The 19,285-nt window shown below is 42.6% G+C and overlaps 1 protein-coding gene across 3 annotated transcripts in view; it reads right to left on the reverse strand.

Moving 5' to 3' along the window:
- The window catches only part of LOC308192691 (uncharacterized protein), a 60,064-nt gene that overhangs the window by 26,328 nt on the left and 14,451 nt on the right, over window positions 1-19,285 (reverse strand). Inside the window, exons 2-9 of one of the 3 annotated variants that reach the window (XR_013949013.1) lie at window positions 18,208-18,434; window positions 16,454-16,515; window positions 11,330-11,499; window positions 9,840-9,916; window positions 8,108-8,253; window positions 4,395-5,933; window positions 3,492-3,620; window positions 1,262-3,073 (exon numbers count right to left, since the gene is read on the reverse strand). Coding sequence is in view for 1 of the 3 variants with exons in the window: in XM_080586578.1 (XP_080442704.1) it covers window positions 16,485-16,530; window positions 18,208-18,434 (273 nt within the window). In the remaining 2 variants the exon portion in view is untranslated. Of the gene's footprint in view, window positions 1-1,261; window positions 3,074-3,491; window positions 3,621-4,394; window positions 5,934-8,107; window positions 8,254-9,839; window positions 9,917-10,613; window positions 10,696-11,329; window positions 11,500-16,453; window positions 16,531-18,207; window positions 18,435-19,285 lie in introns of those variants that run through there. The other 2 variants (XM_080586578.1, XR_013949014.1) reach the window with 2 other exon arrangements.

Consider the following 19,285-nt stretch of genomic DNA (forward strand, 5'->3'; position numbering starts at 1 on the left):
TGACACAGAAATATTCAGGAAAAGATTCCTGCTGTCCCTGCCCTGCAAGGGGGAATAGGAGCCTGCTTTTGGTTTGTTTGTTTTTTGGAATTCAGTGGATTTATTTCCTTTTGGTGTGGAAGGGGAGCATTGCTGTTCTGGGGAACAAGATGCCCTTTAGCTATGGTGTGCCAATGCCTATCCTGAACAGACAGCCTGCTGGGCTGGGTGCATCTCCTGCTGCAAGTCACGGGATCACAAGTGCTGTGGGGCTTCCAGTGGAGAGCAATCAGCCTGCCATGCTATATACCCTTCAGGGAACAGACAGCACTGGAAACTGCATGTCAGCTGTGTCTCTGAGCCAGGCCTGTGCTGACTTCTCCATGACACAACATCCCCCAAACCTCCAAACCCATCTGGAGGGGTTTTCCTACAGTGCCACTGCAATCTGTTGCAATGCTGCTGAGGCTGCACAGAGCCTGGGCCCGCAAACTCACATTTCTCTCTCTTAAAATGTGAAAGAAAATGGCCTAGAAATGCCTTCTGTAAGTGGACTGGGCATATTAACGCATTCAGTATATTGGGAATAAAAGTGGCTAAAATTAAAGGTCTGTCAGCTTTTTATCACAAAGCATATAGTTAGGGCTGTATTGCTCAGCTGCCAATAGCTGCAGGCTGGAACTTGGCAACGTGATCTCAGACAAAAAGTGCGTTTTCTGAACCTTTTTTCAGTGCCCATTTTTGTATTATGAATACACAAAAAGAAGAAGAAGAAAAAAAAAGCCACACCAAACACAGCAAATCTGCTGTCGGAGATGGTTTTTCCACCCTCGTGTAAGTGAGAAGAGCCGACAGCCTGTATTTAGAGGTGAACTGCCTCAGTGCTGCGGGCCTGCAGCTGACCCTTCGATGATTTTAACATAGCTCTAGCAGTGTGAAAACAGAGCTATGGGCTAAGTCTGTCCTGTCAAAGGAAAAGAGCAATGAATTCCTCTTCAACGTAATACATACATGCAGTGGCTAGATATGACATATTTTTTTTTCTCTCTGATTTCACGGCGCCGTCTTTGTTAAACTGACAAGCTGTTACATGGAAATAAACACACACAGCTCTGCTGTCTGGCTGGCCGGGGCACCAAACCCAGCAGAGGGATTCTCAGCAGCGCTGGTACCTGCAAAAATCTGACATGCAAAATGGTGGGTGGGAAACGAGTGTGAAGGAAAGGCTTATGTCAGAAAGCATGGAGGCAAATCACATCCCTGACTTCGTTGGTACACTTACCCCAGTCTGTCTCTGTCCTCTAGTGGAAAATCTCCTCTCAGAACTGGATTTGGGCTCGGCCATATATAGCTCCTTGCTTTTATGTATCACATATTTCTATATTTCCTACTTGCTGGCAGAGGGCATTTTATGATGTTGTTTCTCCCATGCAGCCGGAGAAGCAGGGTTCCCAGGAACAGAGAAAAAAGCATTTGGTGGTAGCTTAGCACAATGTTTCAAATCAATCAATTTTTCTAACAGATCACAAAGACTCCAGCACAAAGTTCAGATCATGGACTTCAAGCTGGGCTGCAAATAGTTGAAATTCAGTAAAGGGAAAAATTTTCCTCCAGGATGTGAGCAGGAATAAATACCTCCGTGTATCCAGGCTGGTGAGAGATCTGCAGACAAGTTCTTCATGCTCAAACCTATAAACAAATAAATAAATAAATAAAGTCACAGAAATTAGAGCATTTATCGGATCTATTTTTTGCTTTCTCCTGACAATTTCTTTGATGTTCTTCCAGGAGGTGTGGTGGGTCTTTCTGTCCAAAATCTACCAGAAACTGAAATCACCTTCAGGAGCCCTGCCTGCCATCTGGACCCTGTTCCTTGGCTGCATATTCAGGGCTGGGAGGGATTTTCCCAAGGAAGTTCATTTTGATGTTAAACACCTGACCTGAAGCTGGTGACTCTCCTGAGAGCTGCGACCAGAAGAGACACAACAGAAGGGACCTGGGAGGTGCCTCAGTAGCCCTTAGGAAACTCTCCTGCACAGCCTCGGGGACACAGGGACTGGCAGTCAGGAATGGACACAAGGGTTTTGTGCATCCAGTTCCCTGTTTCTGACAGCAGCCAACTTCAGAGGACGACGGAAGACATTTTCCTAAGAAAGTGCTAACACACCCTTTAACAGTTTACCCTACTCCCAACTGTAGAAGCCTGGGGCAATCTAACAGTCCTTGCTATTTTGTATTTTTCCTTTAAATATTATAAAGCTGTATTGAAGATGAATAGAACCTTTCAGGCTGATACTGGATTCACAGGAAAATGTTGATTGACTTTAATATTGGTACCCATCATCTAGTTCAAGGTGCATAATAAAGATGTAAGGGCTCAAGCTCATTTGGTTCTGGCAGTCTGTGTTTTAGATAGCTGGAAAAAGTTCTAATTACTCTTTATTCACATAAATTGAAATTTGAGCCTCAGCTCAAAGGGAAACAAATCTCAGAGCTAGGAAGCACATTTGTCCGACCCACAAAAAACACCTTCTTGGGACACTGCATTGTGCTCAAGAAGCGAAATATTTTCCAGTGAACAGCAGCTCAGAGATAATTATTTTATAATGCTACCTGCTCTACTCGGGTGCATTTTCAGCTCATTTTCTTCTCCGGTGCCAATTCCTCTCATTCACAGTGGTCTGGTTCCTACTCAGGGAGCAGCAGGCATCTTGCACTGCTATTTGTGCAAAGCTGAATTTGTGTGTCAGCAATTTGTTATTGTTACCTCCTGCTGGATGATAGGGACATTTTCTGCAGCATGACAGCTAAGTAATCTCTCACTGTGTGTACCTCAGATAAAAAACCTGACAATCTCCCGTCTCTAAAGACTGCCAGGCAAGCGAACATAAGGAGACAACGATCAGCTTGGACTCCAGTGATTAACTCAATATTTACCTGATGCGTATTAGTAGCTTATTAACACAAACCTAATTTTATCGTGGCAGGTGGAATTCTGTACGGAGATGCTTGAGGAGCAGCCCCACTCCCTGCCACAGCAGCCTGCAACATCCTTGGGAGAGCATAGCAGGAAAATCACAAAAACTCCTGGCATCTGAAAGGGTAAAAGCTATCAGTGGGAAGCACACGAAAAGAAGAGAATTGGTCCTATATGTGTGCCGACATTTGCTACCAGAAGCCCAAAGCTGCGCATCCACGCTAGGAAGCCAGAACTAACACAACTTCCCTCCCAATGTCATTCTGGCTTGCAGGCAGGAGAAACCAAAGCCATTTTTATTTTTTAGTGCAAAAAGGTAAAATATTGAAGCTTTGAAATAACTAATTACCCTCCCTTTGAGCTATCCCAAGGACGGTTTCAAAGACAATGACGGAGGATTGCTGCTAACTCCATATATTTATACCTAACAAGAAGGAAAGCAGTGAGGCTTTGAACGGGAGCCTGCCAGAAAGTGTCACGTCCCTGCCACCTTGTGACAAGGCGCTACAACTGCAAAACCCCAAAACCCCTCAACCTTGGAGCTTCAGGTTGGACCAGGATGCCCAGAGAGGAGCGAGAGCAGCGGTCCTCACTGGAGCACGGGTACCGGTTGTCAGTTGTCAGCTCTGCTTTTCCTCCTAGACGTTGCTCTGCAGAGGTTTGGCTGTTTAAGAGGGGGGAAAAATAGGTTAGCCAAGTTTTTCTTTTCCATTTTTTTTTCTCTCCCAGACTTATCTGATGTTTTTGCCTGCTTTGCCTCTTCCTGACTTCCTTGTCCTAAGAAAACAGCTGCCTTTGGCCTTTTGAGGGGAACTTTTATGTAATGCTTGAAAAAACAACAGAAAAAGTGAGCGCCTTCTTTTTAAAGCCTCAGCCAAGGAGCCATGTTATCGCAGTTTCTCCATCCCCACCGCATGCAGAGCTGTGGCACCGAGCCAGCGCTGCTCCTCCTCCATTTCGTCCCCGAATCTGCCTGGAGAAGCGAGGTTAACTCTGGTTTCCCATTGTTCTGGCTTTCCTGCAGAGGCTGCCTCGGAGCCATCAGCCCTCTGATGGAAAAGGCCTTCCTGCCTCGCAGGCCATGGCACAGCTTGCAAGCTGCCTGTGCTCCAGCTGGGGAGGGGTGGTTTATTCCCCTGTTCCAGCTGTCCCAGAGGAAATCCAGCTCTGATGGGCTGGGAGAAAGCCACCGCTGTTATGTGCAGCTTGCATCCAGTTTTTCCATGGTATTTAGGCACCTAAATCAGCTCACACTGAACCCGACAGAGATTTCTGTCTCTGATGCTATAAGGGGTGAGAGGTCACCCGTAGGACAGAGGTGCGATATCTCCTGGTTGCTTTCCGACAGCACTTGCATGCTACAAGATTTCAGTGCAGGGGAACAGTCACCAAAGGCACGCTGTCTAAGGCTGAGGGTGCCAACAAAAGCCCCACTGACCTCTGCCAACCTCCTGTTGTCACCATTCAGCTCAAGAGAACGGCCCCCGCTGCTCCTATGTGAGATCACTGGTGGCTCCACAGGGCATTGACAAGGCCACCAGGAAAATAACCAAAGGGACAAATTATTACTGGCAAATTCTTATTTATGGAGGAAGAAATGCTGTGATGACAATATTACTCTGGGTTAACTATGAAGCAATGAATATCAGGGAACCAAATATCAAAACCAAACAAATGATTTTGAACACCTTTTAAACTTTAAAAAAACAGCATCTAAAACTAGTATTAAGTAGTATTAAAAGTATTTTTATTAAGTAGTATTAAAAATATTTTTTATGCTGATGCAGAAATAAAAGTTGCCAACAACGAGACCATGTCAGCTCTTCTTCATGGAACAGGGCCACAGAAACCTACAGCAGAAATTTGATAGGATAAGTCACTCCACAGTGAGTGCAAACTTCCATATGAGTTGGCAAGTCAGCTCCTCTACATCACGAATCTGAATAGGACAAGGCAACCTCGGGCATCACAAATAGCGAGATAACAAGAGACACACTGAGGACATGCCTTGAGAACGTCACCAATACAACTTCCACATCAAGCAGTAGTATGGACGCAACCTTAAAAAGCATTACGCAAAACAACAGACAAGTTGTCCAAATCTTCTATCATGGCAAATGAAAGCTTAAACTGAATAGGACAAGACCAAAATAATTAGCAGACCCTGCTGAATGCCCTATATATTTGAAGCTGAGGAAGGACAAAGGGCACAGAGAAGGGGACTGGTCCCTCCAACTTACAATGGGCAGATTCTGAGCAGAATTATATTCATACAGACCAGTGCATGTTTCCTACCTGATCAGGTTCAGATTCTGGGAGGACATTTTTGATACTTATTCTGGACATGGAAATTGAACCCTGAGAATAAACAGAGCCTAAGACTCCCAAAAAGAAGCATAAAAATTGAAACTCAGTAATGTAACATCCAAATAAATAAGCTGAATGTTTTAAGTGTAACCAAAGAATAAAAGCATGCTAGATTTTTTATTTAGCATGGTTTATAGCACTTGATTCATGGTTCCCTTGGACAAGCGCGTTGTTTCAGGCAGTCAGTGAGTCTGGGATCAAATCTTAGCAGCTAACACTGACTTGCAACAGCTTACTGACCCATTGCAGATTGCTTTACACCCCCACACTTCAATCACCTTGACTTGCAGCAGAGCAATCTAGAGGAAATGATAACCTGCAGGAATGTGGTGACTGCAGATCTGTAAGCGAGCTGGGCCAGCACCGTCAGGTTGGAAAGCAGGATTTTGCTGGAGTGGGGTTGTTGTATTTTTGGAGGAACAAGATATGATTGCTTATTCTTTTCCATCCTCTTCTTTTAGATGTCTTCTGTAGAGAATCAAGTTCTTACCCTGGGTTCAAAGGTTACAGCTCTTCAGAGGTCATCTTGAGGCAGCCAAACCAATTAGTCAGTGGTAGGAGTAGAGATGGGCAGACGTGGTGGAAATAGTGTGTGAAGAATCTCCTGTCCCTCCTAACAGGAATGAAAGGATATCAAGCAATAAGAATGGCATGCTTAAAGTGCAGACATAATGAATATGTCTTGGGAATTTTTTTATTTAGTTATGTGGTCTCTGAGCAGTTTGCTTGATGAAACAACTAAATCTTGGTAAGTGGAAATGATATTTGATTGCACACCTAAACCCTTGCTTATAGGTCTACTGCTGTTGCTTATGCACAAGAACAATTAGATTTGCTGTAATGAGATCAAAATGCCAGGTGCAGTTTATGTATATATCACAGAAGTCTAGTTGGATAAATCAGTGCAGACAACAGTGCAGGGGAAAGAACCATTCCTTCTGAAGTGTGTCAAGGATTAATTTGCTCTACTAGATCTGTACCACCTGATATCTTTGTAGTAACGACCTGATGTATCAAAGCAGGCACACAACTAGCTTTAAGAACATTTTTAGAGTGTCCATTCAAATTCAGCTAACACGGCAGCACCAAGATTTAAATGAGGAGTGCTTACCAGTGGTACAGTGAGCTCCCAAGAGACTTTCTAACTCACAGAAGCTGACAGACCACTTTCCACTTAAAATAGTTAAGTAACTCCATGCTAGGCATACTGTTGAAAGCCTCCTTTAACCTTTAACCAGAAGAAACAGGTCTGCTTGGAGAGACGATGTTTGAAAGCCTGTCAGAACCCATTTGAACACCTTGTTATCCCAGCACAAAGTAGGAGACTGAAAACAGCAGCTGGGCTGATACTTCTAAGCTTTCCCTATGCATTTTAGCTATGTCAAGATAGGCATCAGAGGAGAAATACGTATGCCCTGAAGATGTAGTTCAGGATGTGGATGGGTAATTGATTAAAATAGTCCTCATGTGGAGGGTAAAACAGGTCACAGGCACTTCTGAACTGAGCAGCAAGTACCTCTTCATTAGCTTTCTTGGCAGGATCAAATAACAAGTGTTGATGCAGTGTTTGATATCTACAAGAAAAGTAGCAGTAAAAGAAAAAAGCAATGGGATCAAAAGAAGGGCACGGCACAGAGAGGTTGTGAAGTCTGCTATTTTATGAGGAGTCCTACAAGCCACAGTAGATGCCTGAGATCTGTGGATGTTTGAAATCAGTGGATCAGCATAATTGAAGATGCTTAGCTCTGCCAGTGAAGCTGAGCACACGGGTTAATAGAGGATGTTTAGGTAATAGCTTTGTAGAAGATACAAGTCATCGTTGTCCCCAGGCTGAGCCAACTAGAAGCCAATAAACATAATACTGTCTCACGTCTGGGCTAACATGTCTTGCCTTTAAACCTCCTCCACCTGGTAAAGTGGCAGCAACAATTTGCTGTGATACCTGAAAGAGCCCATAGCACCTCTGGCCAGGGGCTTAAATATCCCTTGTTCTGGTATGCAAAGGCACGTTGCAGGACGGTTTATAGGCAGTATGTAAGTGGAGCTTAGAGACACAGCAATCACGGGTCCTGATATTCTCAGCTTTGGCGTGGGTGGATTCACACCCCATTGACTTCTACTCTGAGTACAAGATTTTAAAACCCTGTCAACAGCAAAGACATTTTCTAAAACCTTTGTGCCATTGTTAGCACTAGCTCAGATTCTTGCAATCCTGCAAGCTGGAGGTGATCAGCCATCAGCAACGGATTTAACACCGTGGGAATTACGCCTTGTAGCTTAGACTGGGACCTGATAACGTGGTGTTAAGAATGTCTACGGCAACCAGCAACCTGTCTGTCTTAAGGCTGGTTGCAAGCATAAGATTTTACCTGTCCCATACTTAGCCACAGAATCTTTAAGAAATAGAAATTATTTTTTTAAGACTCCTATTGCAAGTAAAAGGTACCCAAGGGAGAAGGAGGTTATATAAAATCTCACAGAAGCAGACTGCAGTTATACTTCTCCAGACATAGTTTAGAAAGAAATACATGAAAACAATGCAAAATAGAAATAAATTATAGATTTAATATACAGGGATGGATAGGGTTCTTAGGTCTCTTCCTCGTGTAAAGTTTCTGTATGATCCTTGTGTGAACATACGCAGAATGGGCATTGCACAACTCTGTGAGCACAATACAGCAACAAGGGGAATGGAAGACTTGCAAGAGAGAATTTTCCTTTGGAGGGGTATTTTTTTGGTTTTTAAGTGGAAGATGTCTCAGGGAGGAGTGGTTTTGATCTTACCTTCATCTTGGAGGAGGTGTTTTACTGTGCTGAGTGCAGTAAGAGCATGTGAAATAGCAAACTGTCCCCGGATCTGTGCAGTCCTTGCCCAGCCACAGCATGCTCAGCGTGCACCTACCCGGTGCAGATGCTGTATCATACAGGACCTGCAGGAAAAAGGCCTGTCTTACAAAGCACAAAAAGACACAAGTATTTAATAAGAACAGACACTCTCTTCGTCATCAAATTTGAAAACAGGAGGATTTATCCAGCAGATGGCAACAGCAGACCAGCTTGGAGAGTAAGGACAGCATTTGCAGACTGCAAAAAGCCCTCTGCTGCAACGTGTGCAGTGCACTACACCTTCCTGAGGTGTGCTCCTTCCATTCCCCGTAACATGCCCACTGAGTACCGCAGGCACAGTTCACTAGCGCAGAAAAAATCAGTGTTTCAGCTAACTGCAGTGCAAACACTAGAGCTCTTGGTTTTTCATCTAATTCTGGTTACAGGGCCTTAAAAAATATCCTCGGTGTTTTAAACAGCCTAAAAATATGGCTCTCCCTGAACAGGCACAATTTACCTATGTAAATCCTTTTGCAAAAAAAAAATAATACTAATAGTGCAAGGGGACATTAAGTTCTGAACACAAAAAGGAACCACAAAAAATACCGAGCATCTGACTGGCATTTTATCAAAAAGTAGCTCTTCCCTGCCACACGTGGAAGCCAGATTCATGGCCTTAACTATTAACCACATTCTTCTCCTCACTTCTGAGCCATCTTAAACAGCTGCTCTTAGGAAGTGCTCGTTATTGCCTGGGAAAGGTGATTACCCTGGTGGAAACTGTAGACTCAGCTCTTGGCCTCTGGAGGAAAGAGCTTTGCCTTGGACCCCAGGTGTGGCAGATGCCGATATCCATGGAAGGATCAGGGAGACTCCAGTGCCGAGCTCCACCTCACTCTGCCCAGGCACTGGGGAACATGTGGGAGTTATATTTAGTCATCATCACCCCTGAGCCATTGTTTTTTAATCAAAATTATGAGAGTGCCATTGTTTTTAATAAATAGCAGCGTTGTTTTGTCACTTGCAAAGTATAATGTGAATGGACCTTGAGGAGACACGCCAAAAGAAAAATTTACAGCCGAAGGCTCCAGTCTTTCTCCAAAACTCAAGCACTGGTTAGCTTTCCCCTTAAGCTGAAGTACAGGCCAGATTCAGGCAGTGAAATTGTTCAGGTGTAATATGAAGCTTGGGGAGCACAGGAGAGGTTATGAATGGCTGTGAATGTCAACTGATACTCCTTGGAAATTTAAAAAAAAAAAAAAAAAGAATGGAAAGAATTAATTTGTAATGAATCCCTGCAGAGATCATACAAGGAATGAGTGGGGGAGGAATGCCCAAGAGCAGCAGCCAACACCGTGCTTCAGTGGGACCTGAGCTGGCATTTTTGGCAACACGGCTGTACACAATTTACTTTTCACTGAAATCAGTGAGAGGTGGTCATCCCAAGGAAGGCAGCACATCAGCTGGGACTCAGGAGAAATGGCTGTAGGAAATGTCAAGTCCCTGCCTGGCATCCTGCAGGTTATTTATTGTCCCCATCCCTATCTCTGTTCTCAGGAAAAGAGTGATGTTCGTCATTGTTATTACCATGCTTACTAAATGCAAGAGCTGCTGCAACGCTCTGTCCTCTTCGCTTTACTGATGCTCTCGGTTGTGTTGCAGGTGAATGTCACAGCTGTGCTTCACTTACCTAGGTATGTTCTATTCAGGGGATGACAATGCTATTTTAACTCTTTTCTGCTCTCACATACTTCTTCAACAACACACCTTCAAGAAAAAAAACATGTTATGTTAAAGAGCAAACTGCCTTCTGAGAGCTCTTAAGATCTTTTATCACTCACGCTAACACATTTAGTAAGTGAGTGTGTCATGAATTTTCTTTATGTTAACACTGTTTACAAATGATGGGAATAAATCCAAATGAAATGGAGAAAGTTTCCCTTTGTTCACATTTCAATGCAGGGGCAGAATTATCACCTTGGAAGGAACTTTCTTCTACCATTGGTGGATACAAAAAAAAAAATCAAACAAAAATCCCTGCCACACCACAGTACACACAGCTACTGCTTTTAATTAGTTAGTTTGAAGGCTTTTCACTTGTTCTTTTGCTCTTCTAATGAGGAGGACTGTGAGGTGTCTTTGAACTAGCTACAGACTTGAAAGATTTAGTAAACAAGGATTCTTTATACCATTTCTGGTAAGAGCCTGTCCTGACAGATGCCTTCTTCCTCCTGAGGTTTGGACCATGGTTTGATCTTCTTTTTTTTTTTTTTTCTTTAACCTCTGAAGCATTTCATAACGTGATGGGCAAGAACCCAGAAGTAATTAGACTGATTTAGCGTTGGAAGTGTAGACACAAGAAGAGATTGTTGAAAATCATTGCTGTTCTCAAAGCTGACACTGCTGGGTCCCTTAGGTCTCAACCATTACAGCACATTTTTGAGAGGCCTTGGTGCATACAGACCTTGGTCCTGTTTAGAGTTTGCAGACTGGTTGCTGAGATATCCATACAAGCTGTGCTGTTTGCCACAACTCTCCTGGAGCAAACCAGCTTGTCCCTTTTGCTGTTTCGGTGTTGTGTACACAGAAGTAGGGATAAAAAGAGAGGAGTACAGGTTACTATGATGGCAGGGTACAAAATGCCAGGGGTCACTCATGTACTGAAATCTATTCTTCAAAAGTTTCCATCATAACATGCAAAAAGCTGAATACTTCCAAGTCTGGCAGTGATAGCCTGGCATGGTGCCCTGGGTCACGTCTAACAGAAAGAGTTTATTTACTGTACAGTGCTGTTTATCCTACTTTTGCAGTTAATCACTAAAACTACCTTAAATCATAACCGCTAGGCCAGTATAACTGTGCTCATTCTTGCTTAGGTCTGAGCAGGGACCTCTTGCTACTCCTCAGGCTCTGGAAACAACTGTGGCCTTCATGCTCTCCTGATGGCTACCTACCTGCAGCCCTCTTCACACCGACTGGATTACCTGTCAGGCTTTTTAGTGCGTGAGGCACGGCAGCTGGGGACCTCCGAGAGGGACACTGAGATACTGTCACTTGCCTGAGAACAGGTTGAGTGGTACTGTATCTCTGAGGGTGTGAGATCATTAGCCCCGGAGGTTTGAAGGCCTTCTCATTTCCTCCACCACACACTCATAGCCCGTTAGCCACCAGACAATTTACCTCACGATGAAGCAGGAGAGGACCATTTCCACAAATCAAGGGTTGGTCCAGTCTCTATCCAAGCAGTGAAGATGTGCTCATCTGGTGCTGGACTGATGCTGCTGTCCTGGCCAGCAGAGGCCTGTGCACCTCCACCCACCAGCACAGATGGTCTTTGATGCTGTACCAGCCTGGAGGAGATTTTAGAGAAACCTTTAGACTGCATCAGCATTGCCACTGAAGCCTATGCTTGAATCACAAATTTTGATGTTAACTACTCAAATTTTCTGCTAACTGTAATGGAGTCCAGCTTCTCCGCTCTTGTCTGAGGATGTGGATGTGCTACATCCATACAAACCCAAGGGAGGGACTCTGAGGGAGTCCCTGCGTTGACCAGAGGGGCCCAAAGGGTCTGATCCTGAATTTAGGGGCAGCTGTGCACCGGAGACCAGCCATGGCCAGGCCTGTGAGTCAAGTTGGTTGTGGAGTATAACATGCCCTCAGAGGCTCCAAATCCCTTCAGTTACCTGGTTCCCTGAGGTTTATTTTAAAGAAACCTAGTTACAGCCGTTCCTGTTTGGAGTAAAGCTTCAGATGGCCAGTTGCCGGGAGCTTTAGCTGGTGCAGACTAGCAGTTTGCCAGGAAACTTTACAAGACAAAACATATATCCCAAGAGTTATTCTAAGTCATACAGAACTTCAAAGAAGTTCATATGAAAAGGCTGAAAGAAAACTAAAATGTACATGCTGATGGGCAGCAGCAAGGGACACGAAAGGTGAAGACTAATATTGAAATACCTATAAACTTCAGTTGTTTCTCAGCAATGTTGTACTTCCAATGGGACAAGGAAAGAGAGAAGCATGCAGCCACTTTGTCCAAGTCAAACCTATACAGAGTAATTAAACTTGCATTTATCAAGCCAGATAGCCAGCACAAAAATATTGACGTCTCTTATTTCTCCACATATATCAGATAAAAGCTTTTTGGCTGTAACATTGACATTTTTGTGACTATTACCTCATTAGAGACTCACCTACACTAAAAGAAAGAAAAAAAAAAGGCTGTTTTTAAGCACCAAACCCTCTTTAGTGCAGCCATTGTTTTACTGCTGTGTACAGGGGCATACTGGGAAGCTTATTTTCATTCAGAAAATCAAAAGAGCTTTACCAGTACAAGAGCCCTCTCCAACAACAGAACTGCAGCTGTCGTAATTTTAGCACCGGTGTAATTACAGAGGTCAGGAATCAGGTAACACCACTAACATAGCTTTTTTTTTTTTTTTTTTTTTTTTTTTAATTGCTAGATAAAGCAAAGATAAAGTTGTTGAGGTTGATGCATTGGTTATTGTTTTTATTACTTGTGCTGTGCTCTTGCACCCTGTTCCAGGTGCTGTGTGAAGACAGAGCAAGCCATGATTTTGCCTGGAATTCATGAATATTCAGGTTTGGGCAGCTTTCAGCACCAAACTGAATCGGGACACAGTACATGTCAGTATAATTAGTTGGAATATACTGGTCTACCGAAGAACAATATTTTGAAAGATTTTAAATGTTTGGAGAAAGAGCTGTCAAAGTCTGCAATCCATTTCACTGTTCCCATCATGAGGTAATCTATCGCCAAACATTGGCTTCTAAAACAAAACCTGGCATATTCAAAGTTTACCACATTATGTCTCCCAATCTGCTTTCTTAGCCTTTCTCTTTCTCAAATGTCGAGGCTGCATTGCATTTTCCCTACTATTCTGAGAAAACAGAACGCTTTGCCAATATGCTCCTTACTTTTGGTTATTTTTAAATCTCTGCAAAACTCACACTTTCTTCTGTAGCCAATGCCTATTGTTTATGGAAGCAGTTCCAATTTACTTTCTATAAGGAAAAAAAAATTAATCTACTGCCTCGAAAGCACTGCAAGTATTTGCATTGTTCTCCAGCATTGTTTTGCTTATAAAAAGGAATTCTTTGGAACCACAGAGGCATTGAGTCTCCCTCGTTTGCTCACTCTTTTTCACCCCCCGCTCTCAAACAGTGGCTTTCAAGAAGTGACCTTTTTTTTCTTTGGAGGCCAACTTGTTATTTTGGGTTGTATTTCCCTGCCGATTGTTCTCATTTCCTCCCGCGCAGCCCTCGGTGAGCCTGCTGCTGCTGCGCTCCTCAAAAACCCTGGCAGAAAGCATGGGTGCCCTCTGATTGCTGCAGGTAGCCATGGAAAGAACTGACCGTTGGCAGCATTTTGGATCCTCGAATGGATGGCCAAGAAAGTGTCAGTTGCTCACAGTAGTCACAAATTATAAGAATCTGGCAAAAGCAGTCATTAGCCACCTTAAATGCACAGTATAAATCATGCAGATGCTAAGAAATTCAAGTTCCTAGAACTGCTCCCGGTTCAGAAAACTTCATTCAAAAGTGTCACAGTAAGACCCTGATAAAAACCTGATCTCAATTTGCATGTCTGAACAGCTGATAAACTTCTCTGCAGGTTTACCTGATGGGGATAAATGCTCGCCACCAGATGCATGCTCTTCCTCTTAGCAAGGTTTTCCATTAATATTACAAAACTTTTGGAAGAACACTCAGAATCAGTCCCTTTTCTCACAGTACCTCTGCAGAAGCTGAACAAGATTGCATTGCTATAAAATAACGAAGCAAAAGCACGAGACGTGTAGGCTCCAGTGCAAGCCTGGAAATTAATGAAAAGCTCCCATATGCTGTTCAAACAAATATCTTCACTGCTCTAAATTGCTGAGAGCCAAGTCCAGCCTCTCTAGGACAGGTGAATTAGCCTTTTCTGAGAAAGCAACGTTAAGTTGCAAAATACTAATTTACTCCACTGTAGGAGCTCATGGCCTTGAATCCTGTGTGCTGTCACTGAGTCTGGCAATGAATTCTGTCAGAAAACAAACCGGCACATCTCAAATGCACCCAGCAGCAAAACATTTGTATCTTGCTTATCCGAGGACTGCCGCAGGCCTAGGAGGCTGGAGCTCTCAGGAACCAGGCTTTATTTCAGAAGCAGTGTGTGCTGGTGTGTTCGTAATAAAACATTCTCAGAAACGCCAGTTCACCAGGATTTTGAAAGCTACTCACTTCAGTTGGACTTGGAATGTAACCCAAATGTGAAAAGATGAGGTTTCTTGGTTTCTTGTGAACTTGAAACCCTGCTTTTCAGCCAAAGCCTGTCAAGACCCTGCTCTCAACTTGCATGTAAAAGGCACAGAGATAATTAGTGGAGTCTTTTAAAGAGTCATTTCATTTTGAAGCAGTTTATATTTCACTGGGTTCAAACTGGGACAAAGTGCATTCTTTCGCCCAAAATATTTGTAAAAATTTTCACTTCTGTTTCTTTTCTGCTAATCATTCCCATCTGCCACTGGCTGCAAGAAAAACCCCAGTGTCCAAATTTTAAAATGTGCTTATGTATTTTCATATCTAGTTTGTGATTTTGCAAGCTTCACAAAACTGACAGAGCAGGTAAAGAAAAAAGGAAGCCGGTTCTAATGCAGCCTTTAATCACAGTGTACTTGCTTCATGATGATGTGTAGTAGGACACTGAGAACCCGTGTTAGCCAAGGTCTGAAGACAGTCTAGTAACAGCATAGGTAAAGCTTTAAATAAAGTGGCAAAGAGAAAATGAACACACCACCCCCCCACCCGAATCTTCTAACCTTGGCAAAAATCTACAGTATTCACAGTGTGAGACAGAAGGAAGGTGATGAAAAGGAGAAAAAACAACATCTGAAATTTCAAAATGTTTCCTAAAAATTGAAACAAGATGAAAATTTAAATTTAAGGAAAATATTTTGCACTGCTAAATACTTTTTATATAGAAGTCTATATTTTGCAAGATAAATGTTTAAGACACAAATGCTGGCCATCTGTAACTGCAGCAGTGAGCTAGGCAGCAAGATGGAAAAGGTGTTGTGGCAAATTGCCTTTTCTCCATCTCGAGTGCTGCATTTAGATGAGCTGGCCTGTGTCCCAGAAGCAGCAAAACTGTATTTGTGTTTTGAAAAATGCAAGGTGCTTGGCCTGAGAAAAATGGTTCCCCAGCAGCAGAACCATACAGTGTCTTGTGCCCCCCTAGATGATCCAGAACTACTTCAATAATATCCTTGTCATTGCATCCAGAGTGAAAAATTCCTCGTCTCTTTATTTCTGCTAGCAGAGGAATCACTTTCTGCTCCTAAGAAGTAATTTAGGCTACAAATACAGGAGTACGCTAACTAGAAGTAAAAAGAGAAAAAAAAATTATAAATGGCTCTCATGCAATTATATGCATGCTATTTGTGTGCACTTGTGTATGTTTGAACACAAGGAAGTATAAGCACACAAATATCTTCTACCTATAGAAAATTTGTGCAAGCTCTGTGACTCAGTTTCCATACACCTATATATTCTGCTCTTCATTATATGAAAAATGTACCTTTCTTATTTTAAAGCTATATTTTATGAAAAACCATGAAAACATAAAAGCACCTGCCTCCCTTCACTCTGACATGAGACATCTCTCCTGAACCCATTTTATCTAGAAGTGTGTATACTCAGAATGTATGTAACACTGCTCATGTGAGACACTTATCCAAAAGCACTCCAAAGTTTATTCTAAACTATCTGAAAAAATAATAACTTCCTCCTTCAATCCCTCTTTTAACTAATTCTTAACACATCTTCTCGCCCTTTTATCGATCTCTCTCCCTGGCATAGTTCTATTCGTCTCATTAATGAGAAGCAGATTGATTTCTATCATTTCACCTTTGGTTGCCTTATTGATGCAGCAGCTGTCCAGAGGGAAGACGATCACCATTCGGTCTCAGCGGCATAGAAGCTCGGTTAGAGGACACCAATGTACACTGTAGTATTTCATGCCCAGCTGCAGTCTGAGTTGCAAGGATTTCATGCCCAGCTGCAGTCTGAGTTGCAAGGAAGGGAGGCTATGCTGATTTACACGAGCTGAGTTTCTTTCGTCTTAAGAGGATTTTTTGAGAGCTAAAGCTAAACTCTAAACTTGGAGAGGGCTTCACAGAAACAGTACGTTTGGTCTTTAATTTGTTGCAAAATGAATGACTGCCTTTTCAAAATTAGAGATTATCTCCCAAGTGATTACATACCTTATATACATGGCAAAAGATTAGCACCTTCCATACATACCTTCTGTCCAGTGTTATTCTTATATGCCCAGTCACCTCTGCTGGTCCACTCTGAGACGTGAGCTGTGAGAAATGCAGCTTTTGAATTATAGGAAAAGTTAAGAAAGTGATTTGGAGGGCATGTCTTTTCAGCAGTTCAAAGAGTTCAAACAGTTCTAATACCTTTATATACATATATATATATGTACATATATGTATATATTGCTGTCTTCAGTGTGTCTCTCTTTTCCCAGGAGTATAAAATAAAGGAAGAAGAGCCAGTCATCACCCTGCCTCCCACCTTCCACATTAGTACAGCCTTACTTGAAGAGATTATATATTTGACAAATTTTAGCTGGACTATCACTCTATATTTCCTCTTTTTCTCCACTTTGCGCTTACGATTTGTGATGTGCAAGTCTCAAAAGATTAGAAATTCGGCTCAGAAAAGCAACTGTGTGCTGGAAGTTTACTTCTCAGTTTTAAGAGATTAGGGTCACTGCAACAAGCATATGAATTCCACGCCTTGAATTCGTGGGATTTGAATGACCAAAGGCTTTGGCGTACTTCAGCAACAGGAACAGGTGACGACTGCCTCAGGTGCAATCAACACAGTTACGGTGCCCCAAAATTAAAGTAGCCAAGAGAATTAATTGATTTTTCAGTAGCAACAGTAGAAATAAGAGCTGAAGGCATCAGTGAGTGGATTGTTTGACTTGTGGAGCAGGACTCAAATGCTCTAGTCCCATGTAATGCCTCAAACGCTTTACCTTTTGGATGCTCTGGCCAGCCATGGGGAAGGGGGTAAAGATGAAGACTCTGAATGCTATAGGGATAGTGTTGGTATTGAATTGTAAATGTGTAAACTCCCTGAAGGGACTAGTAACTAGAAGGCATGTATATTGTCCTCTGGGCTGCAGAGTGCACTCTTAGCCTATCCTCCCTATGAGCCAGTGTTTTTCTATGCATGGAAACCTTAACTGTGATTCTTCATTGACATTTGGCACAAGTTTAAAATCAACTTCGCATAGAGATAGATCAATTCCAGAACTGGCTTTGACTGTATTCTCTCACTGAGAAAGCAGACAGAAAATGAAGATCAAAGTTTAATTCTGTAGCATGCTTTACAAATGAAAATACAATGCCTACCTGGGATGTAGCATCTCTTTTTAATTTGTCTATGGTATGCTTGTATGTAACTGTGACAAGTATATTCTTGCTCTGCTTCCAAATATAATAGCATTACAGAAAATAGTTTTGATGATGAAGAAAACAAACATATCTACTTTTCATGTAGCATTCAACATTAGCCAACAATATGGCTACAGACAGCAGAAAGACCACTGGCATTTTGACAAAGCTTTGCTTTGTTCAGCAGAATTCTCATCAGGAGCTCACGAAGGTTCCCGCGAGCTGTAAGCAGGAGATAAGCAGTTTACAAGATCTTCAGCTTTATGGGGGCACACCAGCAGAAGCCCAGGACTTAAACCGTTTGGGGCAGAGGTTGTACAGACCTTACCAATGCTGGGCATGGGTGGCTAAAGTGGAAACCTAGAAACTAACAGGTACTTCATGCAAACCAAGAAAGTTTTCTAATGTAGACAAAATGGATGCTGAACTCTTTGGAAGATTTGGCCTATAAAAGGAGTTCAATAAAAAGTTTCTTCCTCCAATAGGTGGTATGAGGCTTAGTGGATGAATATTTGTAGAGCACTCAGACCCTGGTATGAAAAGGTGCTGTAAAAGTTCAAAGTATTATTGTTATGGCATACTTACTCAGCGAGGCAGCGAAATATCAAAGGCTTTCTTCTCCCAGCTGGCTCAGTCTTATCTTGAGGAACTGTTGGTGGGTGGTGATTGCTCTCAGGGACTGGTGATGACAGAGAAGCGAAGGCACTAACCTCGCCTGCAGAGCTGCTCTGGGCACCCTCCTGGATCAGCCATGGCCTCAGTTCCTCCTCAGTGCTTTTCAGCCCGCACACACCCTGTTCCCAGCAAAAAGCCTGAAATGAAAACAGAGAGAGCTCTGACACCTGGCTAATGGAGGCACTCAGGCAAGGGCTTTCAATTGTGACTGGTACATTGGGAAATAATTGATACAAATTGCCTCAGACACTCAAGGCTTCTGGTCCTCCTTCCCACAGGCTATTTTTAGGCCCAACTAGGCAGATAAAATGACACAGGAATTAATTTTTGTACGTTCTAATGCTTGAGCTGTTGGATATTTTTTTTAAGGCTTCTACCTAGATATATGGTAAATGACTGAACTACAAAAAGCAGATAAAGAGATTTTTTTTTCTTCCTTTAATGAGATGTTCAAGCACTGAAAAGACTTGCTCACTGTAAAACCACTTATAGCTGATTGCAGGGGAATTTCCTCTCACCACCTTAAACTCAAAGCAAATAACAGAATATGAAATAACACATATTCTTGGCATCAGACTGCATGAGAGCTCCCCCAGGTTTGCTGTAATGCAAAGGCTAGCAACCCACCCATTAGAAGCAGATAAAATACAATTAACTAATTCATTATATAAATGTTTTGGGTGGGGAGATATGAATCGGCTTATCTTTATTATTGTTATCATTATTATTAGCTGCCGTTTGCTAAGGCTGAGTTTTTCAAAGCCGTCTTTCACATTAAGAAGTCCAAATCCCCTTGCTAAATCCACCCTAAATTTGATGTTGATTGCTTTTGCAAGCTACCGGAGAACGAAAGCAGGGAGAGCAGTACAACTGGCTAGATAGCATTATTCATGGCAGTTATTACGAGAATTTATGGATAAGCCATTCCCATGCTATTTGAACGTAATTCATGCATTTGGACTAAAGGGAGATACATTAATGCTCCCCA

The sequence above is a fragment of the Anser brachyrhynchus genome (genome assembly GCF_964034855.1).
Source record: "Anser brachyrhynchus genome assembly, chromosome: 3".
NCBI lineage: Eukaryota > Metazoa > Chordata > Aves > Anseriformes > Anatidae > Anser > Anser brachyrhynchus.